Genomic DNA, 18389 nt, shown 5'->3' with positions numbered 1-18389 from the left:
GTGCTAGCAACAATGTGTATATACACAGTGCATTCAGAAAGAATACAATACCCCTTGACCTTTTCCACGTTTTGTTACCTTAGCCTTATTAAAAAAAAATGTTTAGGCCCTCAATCTGCACACAATACCCCATAATGACAAAGCAAAAACATGTTTAGAATTTTTTTTTGCTAATGTATACCCCCCCCAGAAACACCATATTTACATAAGTATTCACAGCCTTTCCTATGAGACTCAATTGACCTCAGGTGCGTCCTGTTTCCATTGATCATCCTTGAGATGTTTCTATGACTTGATACGAGTCCACCTGCAGTAAATTCAATTGAATGGACATGATTTGTAAAAGCACACACCTGTCTATATAATGTCCCATAGTTTACAGTGCATGTCAGAGCAAAAACCAAGCCATGATGCTGCAGACATTTTTTGGTACCCTCCCCCAGCTCTGTGCCTCGACACAATCCGGTCTTGGAGCTCTACGGACAATTCCTTCAACCTCATGGCTTGGGTTTTTTCTGACATGCATTGTCAACTGTGGGACTTTATATAGACAGATGTGTTCCTTTACAAATCATGTCCAATCAGTTTAATTTACCACAGGTGGACTCCAATCAAGTTGTAGAAACATCTCAAGGATGATCAATGGAAACAGGATGCACCTGAGCTCAATTTCGAGTCTCATAGCAAAGGGTCTAAATACTTATGAGTTATATGTTATTTCTGTATTTAAAAAAAAAAATACATTTTCTGCCTTTTCTAAAAACCTGTTTTCGCTTTGTCATTATGGGGTATTGTTTGTAGATTGATGAGGGAAAACATTTATTTAAACAATTTTAGAAAAAGACTAACGTAACACAATGGGAAAAGTCAAGGGGTCTGAATACTTTCCGAATGCACTGTAAGCTAATTTGCAGTTTGTGAGTAGCCTAATTTTATAATGGCCCGGGACATTGTTTATTTATCAATTGCTTCCTGCGAATTCGCGACAGAAAAACCCCACCCAATATAGCTCCAGTAAAATGGATAATATCCTTTGAACGGTTTGGGCTAGGGATACACGGTTTTCAGTAAAGTAATGGTGAAACCATGACAGTCACGAAGCTGTGCTCAGTTTTCCGTTATGGCATACTACTTAGTGTGTAAGTGATACACCGTTTTGGGAACTAATTTCAGACATACAGCCTGAAATTGTGCAATTCTTAGACCATCAGAAGGTTTCGGGGCTGGATCAAAAACATTTGGGGCTGTATCGCTGGAAGCCCAGGCCTAATGATGCCATTGTCCACGATAAAGCTCCACATCCATTTAAACACCCATTAGTTTCACTGTAAATGTAGAGGCTATCAGACAGACAATAATGGGTCAATTACTTAATGTATAGCTTTACATTTGAATAATTGGGAATGTTTTATTCTGAATTGCAACCTCATATGATGACCTATATGTTATGGCCAGATTTGGGCCACTTGGTATAACATACAAGGGGATATTTTCTGTGTGCAGAATAATGTGAATCGGGAGGAATACAGCTATATAGTCTTGCATTGCCAGGATGAGTACTGTGTAGTATCTTCCCACTGGTCACACACTGGTTGAATCAATGTTGTTTACAAGTCATTTCAATGAAATTACCTTGAACCAAAGTGGAATAGACATTGAATTGACATCTGTGTCAAGTGGGTTAATTCACATGGCTACTGGAACAATCAAACAATGTGAGAAAGACAGAAATCAATGTATCCCTTACCTGTGATCAGGTCATAATGAGGAGGCTATAGCAGGGTCTCGCTGTGCACAGTCTCGCAGCTGTGTAGGGTCTCGCAGCTGTACTCACATAGCCAGAGTGCCAGTCTTTTTCTGCTCTGTCGTTGTCATGATGAATAAGACAAAAACAGAATTACACCCAGGCTAGTACTCATGCATAGATCAGACATTTCCACTAGAACACACCCCTCCCTTAAGTAAATAGTGCCCAAATTACAAGTCAGGAAGCTGCAGACACTATTTTGGAATGACCAACAGAAACATGGGTCTTCAGATATTGATAGGTGACCCTGCCAAATGGGTTCAAATCAAATGTCATTTGTCACATGCTTCGTAAACAACAGGTATAGACTAACAGTGAAATGCTTACTTACATGCCCTTCCCAACAATGCAGAGAGAAAATAGAGAAATAATTTAAAAATAATAAATGGGGAATAAATACACAAGTAACGATAACTTGGCTATATACCAGTGGTGTAAAGTGCTTAAGTAAAAATACTTTAAAGTACTATTTAAGTAGTTTTTTGGGGTATCTGTACTTTAATATTTTGGACGACTTTTACTTTTACTTCACAACATTCCTGAAGAAAGTAATGTACTTTTTACTCCATACATTTTCCCTTACACCCAAAAGTACTCGTTACATTTTGAATGCTTAGCAGGACAGGAAAATGGTTGAATTAACGCACTTAAAGTGAAAATACCTGGTCATCCCTACTGCATCTGATCTGGCGGACTCACTAAACACAAATGCTTTGTTGTTTGTAAACCAGAATGCACAATTTTCTTGTTTTTTAACTTTACGGATAGCCAGGGCCACACTTCAACACTCAGACATAATTATTAAATATACTTTTACTTTTGGTACTTAAGTATATTTAAAACCAAAAACGTTTTAACTTTTACTCAAGTAGGATTTTACTGGGTGACTTTCACTTTTACTTTAGTCATTTTCTTTTAAGGTATCTGTATTCCTACTCAAGTATGACAATTGGGTACTTTTTCCACCACTGTAATTTACACAGGGTATCAGTACCGAGTCGATGTGCAGGGGTACAAGGTCATTGGGGTAGATATGTACATATAGGTAGGGATAACATGACTATGCAACAGGATAGATAATAAAAAGTAACAGCAGCGTATGTGATGAGTCAAAAGAGTTGCAAAAAGGATAAATGCAGATAGTCCTGATAGCTATTGGTTAACTATTTAGTAGTTTTATGGCTTGGGGGTAGAAGGTGTTCAGGGTCCTGTTGGTTCCAGACTTGGTGCATAGGTACCGCTTGCCGTGCGATAGTAGAGAGAACAGTCTATTCCCAAGATAAAAACTGTAATATATACTTTTTGACATTATTTTTGAAGTTCTAGCATTAGTGTGGCTTCGGGCATTTGCTTGTGTATTCATCCAGCAAGGTCAAAGGTAATCTTCTCTACAGTGGTAGGTTTTCCACTGTCTGGCTAAAGCTGGTTAGATAGGCCTATAGGTTTTCCAGTTCTTTGCTGCATCAAGCACTTCTTTATTACTTCACTACTCTGTTGCAAACTAAATGGAAGGTTTTGGCCACTGGGTGTTGAGCCATGCACCTCAGTGATGCTGGCCTGATCTACTGTGTCTAGGATGATAGACCATCCACTGCTTAATTCTTGACTGTTCTCAAAGGGATACTTAAAGTCTTCAACTTTTTCATACCCCTCTCCCAATCTCTGCCTTTTTTCTTTATGAATCGATTTATAGGATACACAGGGTAATCATTCAGAAATATATTGCATTTCATATAATTACCTAAATTTCCATACTAGTACAGACATACACTATATACAGTCGTGGCCAAAAGTTTTGAGAATGACACAAATATTAATTTTCACAAAGTTTGCTGCTTCAGTGTCTTTTGAGTATAATTACAAGCATTACATAAGTGTCAAAGGCTTTTATTGACAATTACATGAAGTTGATGCAAAAAGTCAATATTTGCAGTGTTGACCCTTCTTTTTCAAGACCTCTGCAATCCGCCCTGGCATGCTGTCAATTAACTTCTGGGCCATATCCTGACTGATGGCAGCCCATTCTTGCATAATCAATGCTTGGAGTTTGTCAGAATTTGTGGGTTTTTGTTTGTCCACCCACCTCTTGAGGATTGACCACAAGTTCTCAATGGAATTAAGGTCTGGGGAGTTTCCTGGCCATGGACCCAAAATATCGATGTTTTGTTCCCCGAGCCACTTAGTTATCACTTTTGCCTTATGGCAAGGAAAAGGCATTGAAAAGGCATTGTTCATCACCAAACTGTTCCTGGATGGTTGGGAGAAGTTGCTCTCGGAGGATGTGTTGGTACCATTCTTTTTTCATGGCTGTGTTCTTAGGCAAAATTGTGAGTGAGCCCACTCCCTTGGCTGAGAAGCAACCCCACACATGAATGGTCTCAGGATGCTTTACTGTTGGCATGACACAGGACTGATGGTAGCGCTCCCCTTGTCTTCTCCATACAACCTTTTTTCCGGATGCCCAAACAATCGGAAAAAGGATTCATCAGAGAAAATGACTTTACCCCAGTCCTCAGCAGTCCAATCCCTGTACCTTTTGCACAATATCAGTCTGTCCCTGATGTTTTTCCTGGAGAGAAGTGGAATCTTTGCTGCCCTTCTTGACACCAGGCCATCCTCCAAAAGTCTTCGCCGCACTGTGCGTGCAGATGCACTCACACCTGCCTGCTGCCATTCCTGAGCAAGCTCTGTACTGGTGGTGCCCCGATCCTGCAGCTGAATCAACTTTAGGAGACGGTCCTGGCACTTGCTGGACTTTCTTGGGTGCCCTGAAGCCTTCTTCACAAAAATTGAACCGCTCTCCTTGAAGTTCTTGATGATCCGATAAATTATTGATTTAGGTGCAATCTTACTGGCAGCAATATCCTTGCCTGTGAAGCCATTTTTGTGCAAAGCAATGATGACGGCACGTGTTTCCTTGCAGGTAACCATGGTTGACAGAGAAAGAACAATGATTCCAAGCAACACCCTCCTTTTGAAGCTTCCAGTCTGTTATTCAAACTCAATCAGCATGACAGAGTGATCTCCAGCCTTTTCCTTGTCAACATTCACACCTGTGTTAACGAGAGAATCACTGACATGATGTCAGCTGGTCCTTTTGTGGCAGGGCTGAAATGCAGTGGAAATGTTTTTTGGGGATTCAGTTCATTTGCATGGCAAAGAGGGACTTTGCAATTAATTGCAATTCATCTGATCACTTTTCATAACATTCTGGAGTATATGCAAATTGCCATCATACAAACTGAGGCAGCAGAAAGTGAAAATTAATATTTGTGTCATTCTCAAAACTTTTGGCCACGACTGTATACAAAAGTATGTGGACACCCCTTCAAATTAGTTGATTCGGCTATTTCAGCCACACTTGTTCCTGACAGGGGTATAAAATAGAGCACACCGCCATGCAATCTCCATAGACAAACATTGGCAGTAGAATGGCCCATACTGAAGAGTTCAGTGACTTTCAACATGGCCCTGTCATAAAATGGCACCTTTCCACCAAGTCAGTTTGTCAAATGTCTGCTTTGCTAGAGCTGCCCCGTTCAACTGTAAGTGCTGTTATTGTGAAGTGGAAACGTCTAGGAGCAACAACGGCTCAGCCAAAAAGTGGTAGGCTACACAAGCTCACAGATCGGGACCGCCGAGTGCTGAAGTGTGCAGCACATAAAAATCGTCTGTCCTTGGTTACAACACTCACTACCGAGTTCCAAACTGCCTCTGGAAGCAACGTCATCACAACTGTTCATTGGGAGCTTCATGAAATAGATTTCCATGGCCGAGCAGCCGCACACAAGCCCAAGATCACCATGCACAATGCCAAGCCTCGGCTGGAGTGGTGTAAAACTCGCCGCTATTGGACTCTGGAGCAGTGGAAACGCATTTTCTGGAGTGATGAATCACGCTTCAACATCTGTCAGTCCGACAGATTAATCTGTGTTTAGCGGATTCCAGGAGAACGCTACCTGCCAAATGCATAGTGCCGACTATAAAGTTTGGTGGAGGAGGAATAATGGTCTGGGGCTGTTTTTCAATGTTTGGGCTAGGCCCCTTAGTTCCACTGAAGGGAAATCTTAACGCTACAGCATACTATGACATTCTAGATGATTCTGTGCTTCCAATTTTGTGGCAACAATTTGGGGAAGGCCCTTTCCTGTTTCAGCATGGCAATGCCCCCATGCACAAAGTGAGGTCCATACAGAAATGGTTTGTCGGGATCGGTTTGGAAGAACTTGACTGGCCAGCACAGAGCCCTGACCTCAACCCCATAGAAAACTTTTGTGATGAATTGGAACGCAGGCTGCGAGCCAGGCCTAATCGCCCAAAATCAGTGCCCAACCTCACTAATGCGCTTGTGGCTAAGTGGAAGCAAGTCCCTGCAGCTGTGTTCCAACATCTAGTGGAAAGCCTTCCCAGAAGAGTGGTGGCTGTTATAGCAGCAAATGGGGGACCAACTCCATATTAATGCCCATAATTTTGGAATGAGATGTTCGACGAGCAGGTGTCGACATACTTTCAGCCATGTAGTGTATTTACTTTGATGCATTTTACTGTACGTATGTGCATACAGTACAGTAGATGGCGGTAAAGTAATTTCACTTGGCTAAACCTGCATGCTAAATAGATGAAGAAGAATTTCTTGCCCAATTGGCAAAAATCGTCTGTACTCCGCGCGTGCGTGTTTGAAATATGATAATGTTGTTGATATGCTATGCTAGCTAGCTAGTGGAGTTGTTTTTGCATATTAGGTTACCATTAACTTTACTCTCTTCACTGTCTCGCCACTGTATCAAGATAAACCAGAAAACGCTCCGCATGAAGGGCTGATGGAAAACGCAAGAGATTCGGTGAGCGCTATTATTGTGTTCTGTGTAAATTTCTGGTGTAATCTTATTTCCCCTTTCTTTGTTGTGGTTGTCAGACTGCAGCAGCTAGTTTAGCTAGCAAGGCTAGGCATTAGTAGTGCCAGATAGTTACTGTAGCTGCAGAAAATAAAACAGACAGCTTTATTCCAGCATTGCCTGCTTTTCAATTGTTTTATCAAGCTAGCCGTTGTTGTTGGCATGCTGTTGTGCTGCTTCTTCAACGATCCTCCAACATTCTAGGGCAGCTTCTCCGCTTGAATAACGGGCTAGATCCAGCAGCTACCATTAACGTTACGTTAGCTGGCTAGCAAATAATTGCAAGAAGGCAGGCCCGTCATATTAAATAGACCGCACTGCAGTGATTTTTGCGGCTGTATTGGGGTCTCTTGCAGACTTTAATTCCTGGGGATATCAGGTCATGGGCCAGTGCGTGCAGCTGTCATTTCAATGTTGTGCTTTGGCAACAGAGGTTCTGAATAGAAAGGGGGCGGTGCACCATCGATGACATTAGCTATCTGTTACTGCAGTGCAAAGTGTTTGTCATGTAGCTTGCTTGCTGTATGTTGTCGCTGTTTTGATCACTGAGAACAGACTTGTTTTAGTGTGAAAATGGTAAGTGAGCTACCACCAGATATGTGGTTGTGGGTGTCACGGTTATAATTGGTTAACATGTTGAGCTCTGAGCAATTTCCATGTTGGTTCAATGCAGTGCTATTCATAGATTAATTAATTGGTATGTTGCTATTGAATTGACATGTTGTACTTTCAAAGTCTCCTTCACTCTTCATTCTGTCCGTGTTGCATGGAAACATTGCACATAGGTTACATATTCTCTTGGGCCTCTATATGTAGGCTTATCTAACAAGGTTTATGGATGCAGTGATTGCTTTGCCTTTATCAGAAAAAATGATCAGCAGTAGGTTATCATGCAAAGCAACCACCTGTTGTGGCATGCGGGTAAGTGAGACTGCATTGACTGCGCTGTGCTAGCTCTAACTGACACAATCCTCTCTCTCCTACAGGCTGAACGGACTGTTCGTTCAGAAAGGAAGAGGCGGGACTCGTTTGGGATGTTCGATGGCTATGACAGCTGCAGTGAGGATTCCAGCAGTAGCTCGAGCTCAGAGGACAGTGATGAAGAGGTGCCCTCCCTCCCTGCCAGCCTGCCCATCATCAAGACCAACGGCCAGGTCTACACCTACCCCGATGGGAAGGCAGGAATGGGTTAGTAGTACTGTGGCTGCCTCTGCCTATTGAACATAGCCGCTGATGGTGTTATTACAGGGTTGAATTGAGATTTTAGCATTGTAGTATATGGCCATCTCTTCGACTGAACAGTACTCGCACCTTGGTATCCCTCCGTGTGTGTGTGTGTGTGTGTGTGTGTGTGTGTGTGTGTGTGTGTGTGTGTGTGTGTGTGTGTGTGTGTGTGTGTGTGTGTGTGTGTGTGTGTTTCACTCTCCTCAGCCACCTGTGAGATGTGTGGGATGGTTGGAGTGAGAGATGCTTTCTACTCCAAAACCAAGCGCTTCTGCAGTGTATCCTGTTCAAGGAGTTACTCATCCAACTCTAAAAAAGCCAGCATACTGGCCAGACTGCAGGTAACAGCAAACTGCACTAAGTCTACTTCTATTGTCCTTGTATGTTCCTCTATAACCACCATTTTAAGTTGAATTGACATTGAAAAGGTGTGAAAACAGGCTGTATTTATTTCATTAGAATTCCTTCCTCTGTGTATCATCCTCTGTGTATCTATAAGTAGCTATGTTTCCATTAACTGGTCCAGTGATTTTTGTTGGTGTTGTTGACATTTAGAAAGTATAGAACATTTTTCCGTATAGAAAATAGATGCAACAGTTGCCTGCTACAGTTTCCATTTAACTATCTTGTCGATTTAAAAATGTCTGGACGTACTGACGTTACACCAAAAAAAGAATACAAATGCAGTGGTTAAAGTGTTTACATGAACCTTTTAGGCAAATTGAGCATTAATAAATTGCTGACAGCTTGTATACCCTCCCAGCTATGCGTTTCATGTCTCAGGTAGCCCGCGAAAGCCAGCATGGATATACTGCAATAATTTACTAATATTTGTCATATTCTAATAATTATCATGTTCCAACGTATTGCAACGGTGAAAAAATAGAATTTGTCAGCAATGGGTATTTAGAATTAAATGTTGAGTGGATCGTTTTTGTTAGGGCTACGTGACGACATCATGTGCCCCACGAACATTCAAAATTATTTGGCAATCCTCTTTTCAAAAAACAGTTTCCATCATAATTTGTCGCAATAAAGAAAGTTAGACAGAAAAAAAATCCATCCCAGTCGAACTGATACAAATGGTGTTTGATTGATTTGATTGATTTGTTGATCTTTAGAAAATGTATTCTATAATCTGCCGTTTCCTTTACACACGTCGCAATGATTTATTTTGTCGAATAAACCTGGGACAAAGGAAACCTGCCTGGCTTGTATGCTTCTTCTTCTATCTCTCTCAATATTCATTCCTTTATTATTATTTTCAAAGGGTAAACCACCAACGAAAAAGGCTAAAGTATTACAGAAGCAGCCTCTCATGGCGAAGTTGGCTGCCTATGCCCAGTACCAAGCCAACCAACAGAATCAAGTCAAGTCAAAAACAGGTAAGTTCCATGTAAAAGTTCATGACATGTGAAATGCATTTATTACCAATTACAAATGACAACAATTACAATGACTACAGTATAGGTGCAACAGTCTTCAAGGATGATTCTACTAGGACTAGATTGAGATGATGTCTTTCTCACTGTAAATAAAGAAGGTGACGATAATAAGGTAGTCGACTTTTGTTATCTACCTCTCATGACGATACTTGTGGTGGTTGCAGTGATTCCTGTGAAAGGCTTTGATTGGGGACGCTACATAGGCACCGGCGACATTAACGGGGCACCCGTCGGCTGTTTCAAACATGTAAGCAACGCTCAGCTCAAACACTCCAAAGGGTTGCTGATGAAAAGGGACAGTGTATGGAAGTCAGAACATGTAGACACAGCCAATATGGTATATCTTAACTGACATTATACTTTTAAAGTAGAGATCACGCTCAGTGGATGAATGATGCAAGCATCTATGGTTGCCTCTCATGATGAGTGCTTATTAAGGGACTAATATTACAATAAATACGAAGTAATTGAATTTCAGCTTGCGCCTTTCTTGTTTTGTTATAAAGAAGTAGATTCTTCTAGATATTAGAATGTGTTGATTTGTAACCCTGTAAGACTTTTTATGCTCCAGTACAACGAAACTCAACAGAGCAAGTATGTTAGAATATACACTGCCATTCCAAAGTTTGGGGTCTCTTAGAAATGTCCTTGTTTTTGAAAGAAAAGCACATTTTTTTTGTCCATTAAAATAACATCAAATTCATCAGAAATACAGTGTAGACATTGTTTATGTTGTGAATGACTATTGTAGCTGGAAACGGCAGATAAAAAAAAAAAACATTTTAATGGAATATCTACATAGGCGTACAGAGGCCCATTATTAGCAACCATCACTCCTGTGTTCCAATGCCACGTTGTGTTAGCTAATCCAAGTTTATCATTTTAAAAGACTAATTGACGCTGCCTAATGATCAATTAGCCTTTTTAAAATGATAAACTTGGATTAGCTAACACAACGTGCCATTGGAACACAGGAGTGATGGTTGCTGATAAATGGGCCTCTGTACGCCTATGTAGATATTCCATTAAAAATCAGCAGTTTCCAGCTACAATAGTCATTTACAACATTAACAATGTCTACACTGTATTTCTGATCAATTTGATGTTATTTTAATGGACAAAAAAATTGCTTTTCTTTAAAAATCAAGGACATTTCTAAGTGACCCCAAACTTTTGAATGGTAGTGTACCTCATCTCCATTGACCCATCAAACAGTGTGATGAAAACATCGTTTTTGTTGTTTTTTACATTATTGAAGCTGCACTAATTGTGAGGATATGTGACAATGAAGAATATTAGCTTGCCATGATGAGTTTGGTTGTTTTAATTAACAGCTGTCCTTTTTGAGTGGACATATTTGTATTGTGATGATGTCATTCTCTGTGTTCAGCATGTGTTGTCTTCTCTGCCTTAGGTTCCCATGGGAACTTCTTGGGGTGACCTTGCAGAAGGGGTGAGGGTAGAGGTGCCCAATACAGACAGCGGCCTGCCAATGAAAGTGTACTGGATAGCAGGAGTTATCAAATTAGCAGGTAACAAAGCAGCCCCAGAGAATCCTCTTCACTCTAAAATGCACCTGGTTGGCCTCCTAGATGACGGTGTACTTTCTCTGCATTCATTGTTTTCATCAAACTCTGTTTACACATAGACATGTTACACTTAGATGTAGCCTACACACAATGCTTGGAAACATAGATACATCTCTCATCCACAATACTCCTATGATTAGATTTTTAATGGTATTTCAGGAAAAAAAGAATCTGAAAATCACAAATAAGGTTCAGTGGTTTTCCTAATTTTAAAACATTATTGTGTTTCTCTCCACAGGCTTTAAGGCACTGCTACGGTACGAGGGGTTTGATGGTGACTCTGGCAGGGATTTCTGGTGTAACATCTGTGTCCCTGACATCCACCCGGTGGGGTGGTGTGCAGCAGGAGGAAAGCCTCTGGTTCCTCCCAAGTGTAAGACTAACAGAGGGAATAGTACTGTACTTTGTTTTGCCAAGATAAGGATATAGGCTGTGCTACAAGTGTTCAGTCATTTATCATTTCTGACCGGTTTGAGAGAATCATTTCTAATCTTTGCCAAACGTTGTCTGACTGTTTCACCTTAGCCATTCAGCACAAGTGCACCAACTGGAAAGCGTTTCTTGTGAAATGCCTAACAGGAGCAAAGACTCTACCTATTGATTTCTCCACCAAGGTGAGCTACAACTCTACATCACAAGACACTCCAACACCTCACTCATAGTCCAAACATGCATCAAATATCAATGTGAGAAGATGAATATGCTTGTATTATTTCCACAAATGCAACACTAATAACCTTATGGCACTACCAGTACAAACATGCATTGCATGTATTATTGTAGAGTGACATATTCTATAATGCCTAACAGGATTGTCAAGTAACCTTGTAGAATCTTCACCTCCTCACCCTTCCACAGGTGCAGCAGAGCATGCAGTTCCCCTTTAAGAAACTGATGCGTGTGGAGGTGGTGGATAAGACTCATCTGTGCCGGACGCGGGTGGCCCTGGTAGAGCAGGTGATCGGAGGTCGGCTTCGGCTCGTCTACGAGGAGTGCGAGGACGGCTCGGACGACTTCTGGTGCCACATGTACAGCCCACTGATACACAGCATCGGCTGGTCCCGCGGCATTGGACACCGCTTCAAGAGATCTGGTCAGTGACATAGTGGGGAGGGCACGCGGGACTAGGCACGCGGGTCTTACACATAAGTGTAAAGATTTGCTTAAGGTTTAAGGATCCTGAAAAGTTCAACATGGATGAAACACTTACAGGCACTTTAAGATTCTAGTTGTTTCCGTATGATTTATATTTGATTCGAAGGCTCTTCCTTTATTTTGGTGTTTCAAATGTTCATGATATTATTGTTTCAGATGTTTCAAAGAAACTTGATGGCCAAGTAGATGCCCCAGGACAGCTTTTTGCGAAAGTGAGTTAAAATAAATGGTTCAATCTGCCACTTGACTCAGTTGATTCGAAGATTTTTCTGGTCTCTTGACATTTTGTTTGATACGTGGCACAATCTCTCTCAGGTGAAGGATGTTGACCAGAGTGGGGAGTGGTTTAAAGATGGCATGAAGCTGGAGGCTATTGACCCTCTGAATCTATCAGCTATTTGTGTTGCTACTGTCAGAAAGGTAAGCCTTATAATGGTGATGAGAAATATGACTGACAGAGAAATGAGGGAAATAAAGACAAATGAACTTGCACATGTAACAGATTTGTGCACATTCACACTCCCTGCCTTCTCTTCCTCCAGGTCTTGGCGGATGGATACCTCATGATCGGAATTGATGGTTCCGAGGCGGCTGATGGTTCTGACTGGTTCTGCTATCACTCCACCTCTCCCTCTATCTTTCCTGCTGGATTCTGTGAAATCAACACAATTGAACTCACCCCTCCACGTGGTACATACTGAATTGCATTACATTGTGTGGTAAAAGCATCATCACAATTGTCTATTTGAGTTTATTTGTAGTACCAAGAGAGTGCACACCACTGATTCTCACCTCACAGTGGCTATTTAAATTGGCCAGCCAGTTGCTGTTACTTGTAGCCTCAATAAGTAAGTCTTTTCTGCAGGGTACACAAAACTCCCATTCAGATGGTTTGACTACCTCAGGGAAACGGGTTCAGTGGCAGCTCCGGTGAAGCTCTTTAACAAGGTAACCTTGTTCAGCTTTTGGTCTGCTAGCTATTTTGCCTGTTAGCTCGTTTTGGCTCTTTACTTTTGTTCTCAGTCTGTTAGTTGGACTGAATTTGTTGTCAAAACCAACTACTTGCTTGTCTGAGTAACCCTTTTTACATTTTTCACCTGTTGGATTTCATCTATTTGAAGTTGGATTGTTTTTGCACTTTGGCTTTTTCAAATTGCTTGATTTCTCTCAGTAGTGTAGTCGTTACAGGATATTAGTCCAAATAAGGATGACCAAGCGCATCTGAGTGCAGTGAAGTTAAGACTAGTAGCCCACCAATGTACAACGTCGTATGCTTGTATTTGTAGTGTTATGACAAATTCCCTGAGTCCACCTGCTGAATGTCCCCTTCTCTTTCTTGACTCTGAAGGAAGTTCCAAACCATGGGTTCCGCCCTGGCATGAAGCTGGAGGCTGTGGACCTGATGGAGCCCCGGCTGGTGTGTGTTGCCACAGTGACACGTATTGTACATAGACTGCTGCGCATCCATTTTGACGGCTGGGAGGACGAGTATGATCAGTGGGTGGACTGTGAATCACCTGACCTCTACCCTGTGGGCTGGTGTCAGCTGACTGGCTACCAGCTACAGCCACCAGCTGTGCTCGGTGAGTTTTATTGGGATTTTTCAGCATTTATTCACAAACAAAAACAACCAAGAGAAACAGTCAAAACACAGAAACCTTCAGATAACCAAAACACTGCGACTTTAACACCAAACCTTTAATCTGAAACGAATCCTAGTAATGTAGGAAAAATGAGCTAAAGCATTGGCTTTTTTTTGAATGAGTTGAGACGAGCTGTGCTGCACGAATGTATGAATGAATGAGTTGTTCTCTGGTTTGTGCTTTTTTTCCAGCGTCTAGAGAGTTCCCTCCGAGTGTGACAAAGCAGAAGAAGAAATCCCAGCAGTACAAAGGCCAAAAGAAAAGTAGGTCATCCGCCCCCTCCCCCTGCACCCTCCCCCTCTCGTTACTGCCCCTGTGCCTCCACCTCCTCCAATGCACACTCCCCTTTCCCTCTTTCTTTCTCTATTTAAGGGCAAAGCTGCACTCGCCACGGCTCTTCACGATTCTTACTCTGCGGGCATCTCTATTCACACCAAAACAGAGCATTGAAACCAAGTCAAAACTCTCCTACACCGGATACATTTTTGTACCAGTGTGAAGCTGTTATTAGAGGATTAGACCTCAGGCTAAAGAAAATTCTCCAATGCCTGCAATAAAAGACCAATTATTTGATTATGTAGATATTTTTATAGTATGCTTGGTTTCTATATGTTCATTCGGTCTTTGTTAGTCATGCCGGACATTACGTCAAGCTTTTCCTGAATAACTTAGATTTCTAAGACATATTTACCTAGATAGATTTGAATTTGACCTTATTGATGATTAATAACACTTAAGTAGTCACACGTCAAAAGAGCAAAGGCATAAAAAAAACATGAGAAGGTAACAGAAGAGCTGATCAACCATTTTACCTTTTGTCTTGGTTTTTAGAGAGGAAGATCCCCATTGGTAAGAGACCAGTGAGTTTGTCGGGGGTGGTATTGAGTGGAGTGCCCCAGAGGAACCTTTCTGGAGACGAGAACATGACCCCGCCAGACTACTCATCTCCTCCCACGCCAGCATCTGCCCCTGGGACTGCACAGCCTTCCTCGGCAGCCCAGGAACTCAGCCCCAATGGAAAGCCAGGTAACCTAAACCAACCTGCTAACTGAACTCAAATTAGAAACCCATGTTAAGCCTGGTAGTTGGGTAGGGATGTCCTCTACTGAAAGAGAATGGTGTAGTAGGTCAAGTACTCTACCCCATCTCAACATCAACAATCTTGAACAAGGCAACTTATTTGCTCCATTATCTCCTGAGTTTTATAATTCATCCTCTCCTTCCTATTTATTTTCATACTTCTATACTGGCCCTCTTTCCTTTCCCAAGGGGTGACGCTGCAGCTGAAGGAGGAGGTTCAGGAGGCAGACGAGTTCACCTTCCCGCAGGGCACAGCCTCCGACCTGGAGAGCAACGGCTCCGGCGGAAGCTACTACATCAAGCAGGAGACCTGAGCCTCCATGGGGCACTGCTGCACCCACCAACGGAGGGCCAGCCTGGGGGCAAGAAGGAGCCAGTCCCCTCCCTCTCCCTCCACAGCACCAGAGACCATGGGCCCTGGGTGGCATCCCCACAACATTAACATGGAAGGTCACCAGGGGGCTCCAAGCTGTGCCCATAGAGACTTGGGACAGAGTGACTCAAAGACTAGTTCCAAACAGACAGCGCAAACGGGGAGAGGAGTGTAGAGAATAAAGGGAAAAAGAGAGGTGCGTGAACGACAATAACTTTACGTTTCAGTTCAGTTTTTTGTACTTCAACAAAAAAAAGAAGTTTTTATACGATTTTTTTCTAATCCGATATCTTTTTGTGCATCTCTCGTATTCGTTACTTTGAGGTAGGGTAATCTTTTGATGGATAAACTGTGATGTTTGTGAGTATACATAATCCAATTTTCCAAAAAACAGGGTGTATGTATGTAGGTATTGAATGGACTAAACCTTACTGGTATAAAACAATCACTCAGATATAAAGTAGCAACACCACCAATCAGCTTCATACCAGTTCTGCACATTCTACTAAGATTTGAGCAGCTTACCACATTCTCTGGATCTTGCGTTCCATTTGTGTGATAGCCAATAATGATTTACAGCTATCACTGGGACATTACCAAGGAGAATGTGGGAGAGCCCCAAATCTCTAGTTGACCCTTTTCTATCACTATATTTACCATGCCTTATTTAAAATATGTTTACAAATATTACTCCTTTTGGCCATCTGATTGCAGGCAACAACAAAAAATCTAATCTAAACAATTCTACTCTATGAAAAACAGGTGATCCACTGTGATAATATTTAGTTTTATCACGGTTTACTACACAATGATATGCAAACCTTGACTCTTGTGTCAAGTAATAGAGATCTATGTGAAATGTTTTATATCTAATGTATAGCATTATTCTACATGAATTATGTCATAACTCAGAGCGACACTATAAATATGAGTAGAGGAAATATTCAAGTCACTGTAATAGTCGGGCTGTGTTTCATCACTACCATCAACAACATGAGAACCGTTTTATCTAAATAGAGAATTTACTGTCTTTGTAAAAGATAAACTTAATAATAATGCCTTTTGCTCTACCTCTTTTAGAACTTTAATGTAATCTCCCGTTGCAAGGTTTTCAGATTCTGGTCAAACCACACGTAAAGGTGATTTTTCATTACAATTTAATTCACTTTGACAGCTATGTGTGCATATTTCCTAGTAAGTGATTGGTAGGCCTGGGCTAAATTGTCACACTCACTGACTCATGATCATACATTTTCTTCATAGGCCATCCTTTCATTGGGAGATATTAAATGAATGTCAATATTGATTTGTAAAAGAAAATATCACGTTAAATGTGTATTTATGAACAAAGCATGCAGTATATAACAGAGCCAATTTACAAACATGATATGGTGATTTATTTTGTGCCATATAAGAAATTAAAGAGGGATTATAATTTACATACTATATAAACTAACGACTGCACTCCGTTGTCTCACTTTATATACCAGTAAGGTTGACAATTTACTCTCAGGAAATCTTAGCGTATTGTATTATAGGCTTCTTCTTCCTTGTTAAGGTTATTGAGAAAGGTGTTGTCATTGGCTGTTGGCATGCTGAAATTAGACTTCAGAGATTGATGTGGTCAACAGTATTAACAAAATGTGTCAGTCCAAGATCGGTCTTAAAGTAAATGTGTCGCTTGGTAAACCATCTCACTAATGTAGAGACCTATCTGATTGTGATACACGGTCCCATTTTAAGTGGATTTGTCATATTCTGTCTCTAGAGGTAGGATTACCCTTCTGTATGTCACTGTTTGATAATGTGTCGGTGTTTGTTTTGAACTTTTCTTTTTTTGCAAAAATGTTCAGTTAAATGTTAGCTCTGTCGATTTTGTCTTACTGTATGTTTCAATGTCTGGTCCTGAGTGAAACTCAAACTAGTATTACAGTCTCAATGAAAATGTACATTTTACGCGCTGGCTGGTGTAAACCAGCTCAGGTGACCATGGTGATGCCAAAGGTCACTGTCAAGCAATAACGTCTTATCACAGTACTCTCCTAACGTTACATTTTACCCTAAATGTTATAATAATGAACAAGGTTTGACAGGCACACAGTAGCTAAATATATGGTAAAGAGGCATATATGTTGCAAATGCCCCTCAATTTCACCCTACATTAGGTTTGGGAGACAGTGAGATCATAAGCTTTTAGCTGTACTTTCACTCAAACTTCAGACTGTGCATCAAAGACCGAATGGTGGAAATATACATGACATTATGTTAATATATGGCATGACTGTTTTAAGGCGACAAACATTGTCTCCGTCGTCCTTGTAACACAAATGTTAGACACGAGAATCCATGGTATTTGAATGAAGAAAAAAATAAACGCACAAATGGACTCAATATAGGGCTACACTATTCTGATCATGACGTTTATTGATTTGAAATGCATTTCATCAATATTATAATCAATATAAAAGAACAAGACTATAGGGTGTGTTTGTTAAAACCAAAATATGTGCATGCAGCAGTGTGAACATCCTGTCCTCTTGTGCTTAACTAGTTGGTCTTGGTTTATGTGTAACTGTTGGTCTTTGCACTAACACAGGTCTGTGTGCTTGTTTCTATTGTTAAACCCCTTCATCATATTGTCTTTGTATTCTGGTGCTATATATATATATATATTTGATAAAGTCATAACCTTTTAAGAATGAAATGATTTTCAGAAACTGTTACCATAGTGGAGAAAGAGTTCTCTTCTTGTATTTTGGATACAACTATAATGAAAGATTTGTAATGAATTAACTGTCAAAACACAAAAAATCTGCATCCAAGTATATAGTTTTTGTTCCTTGGTTTCCATGGTAAATGTGCTGTGAACATGAAGTTTACTAAGCTATAGTGTATCAACTACAAAAGTTAAGATGTATTTGAAGATTTAGATGTTTACTTTCATTTAATATTTTTAATGAATCTTGCAGCATGTTTGTGGAAAAAGCATTAATGTAAAATAAATTATTCAAAACTTTTTTTTACACTGCATAAAAGTACAGTATTGAGAAGCTAGTGTCCATTGTTTCGTTAACCACACCATTAAATGGATACTTTGGGATTGATGTCCTTTATCTACTTCCCCAGAGTCAGGTGAACTCCTGGATACCATTTTTGTGTGTCCAGTAGGAAGGAAGTT

The 18389-nt window shown here is 40.8% G+C and overlaps 1 protein-coding gene across 3 annotated transcripts; it reads left to right on the top strand.

Annotated features, from left to right (window-relative positions):
• Positions 1-6458: 6458 nt before the first annotated feature.
• LOC106607505 (MBT domain-containing protein 1) lies at positions 6459-18234 on the top strand. Of its 3 annotated transcripts, none has more exons than XM_014204511.2 (17): positions 6459-6648; positions 7689-7890; positions 8134-8267; positions 9197-9311; positions 9536-9618; positions 10786-10903; positions 11199-11333; positions 11486-11574; positions 11819-12053; positions 12272-12327; positions 12431-12535; positions 12658-12805; positions 12981-13063; positions 13464-13698; positions 13950-14021; positions 14590-14784; positions 15028-18234. In XM_014204511.2, exons 1-17 carry the CDS (start codon positions 6628-6630, stop codon positions 15150-15152), a joined length of 2151 nt encoding a protein of 716 aa, XP_014059986.1. In that variant the 5' UTR covers positions 6459-6627; the 3' UTR covers positions 15153-18234. The 3 variants fall into 3 exon arrangements, with proteins under 3 accessions (XP_014059986.1, XP_014059988.1, XP_014059987.1); XM_014204512.2 differs by lacking the exon at positions 6459-6648 and adding an exon at positions 7172-7278; XM_014204513.2 differs by lacking the exon at positions 15028-18234 and having other exon boundaries at positions 14131-14784.
• Positions 18235-18389: the final 155 nt, after the last annotated feature.

This window comes from Salmo salar, chromosome ssa06 (genome assembly GCF_905237065.1).
Source record: "Salmo salar chromosome ssa06, Ssal_v3.1, whole genome shotgun sequence".
In the NCBI taxonomy this organism is placed as follows: Eukaryota; Metazoa; Chordata; class Actinopteri; order Salmoniformes; family Salmonidae; genus Salmo; species Salmo salar.
Note: the sequence above shows the minus strand (reverse complement) of the source record. Positions and strands in the feature narration are given on the sequence as shown.

What these genes read in the sequence shown, in the direction of transcription:
- LOC106607505 (XM_014204511.2), top strand. Translation starts at nt 6,628, where the DNA reads ATGGAAAACGCAAGAGATTCG. An exon ending in TCAAGTCAAGTCAAAAACAG is followed by an intron (nt 9,312 to 9,535) that starts GTAAGTTCCATG and finishes TGGTGGTTGCAG; the next exon opens with TGATTCCTGTGAAAGGCTTT. An exon ending in CCGTCGGCTGTTTCAAACAT is followed by an intron (nt 9,619 to 10,785) that starts GTAAGCAACGCT and finishes TCTCTGCCTTAG; the next exon opens with GTTCCCATGGGAACTTCTTG.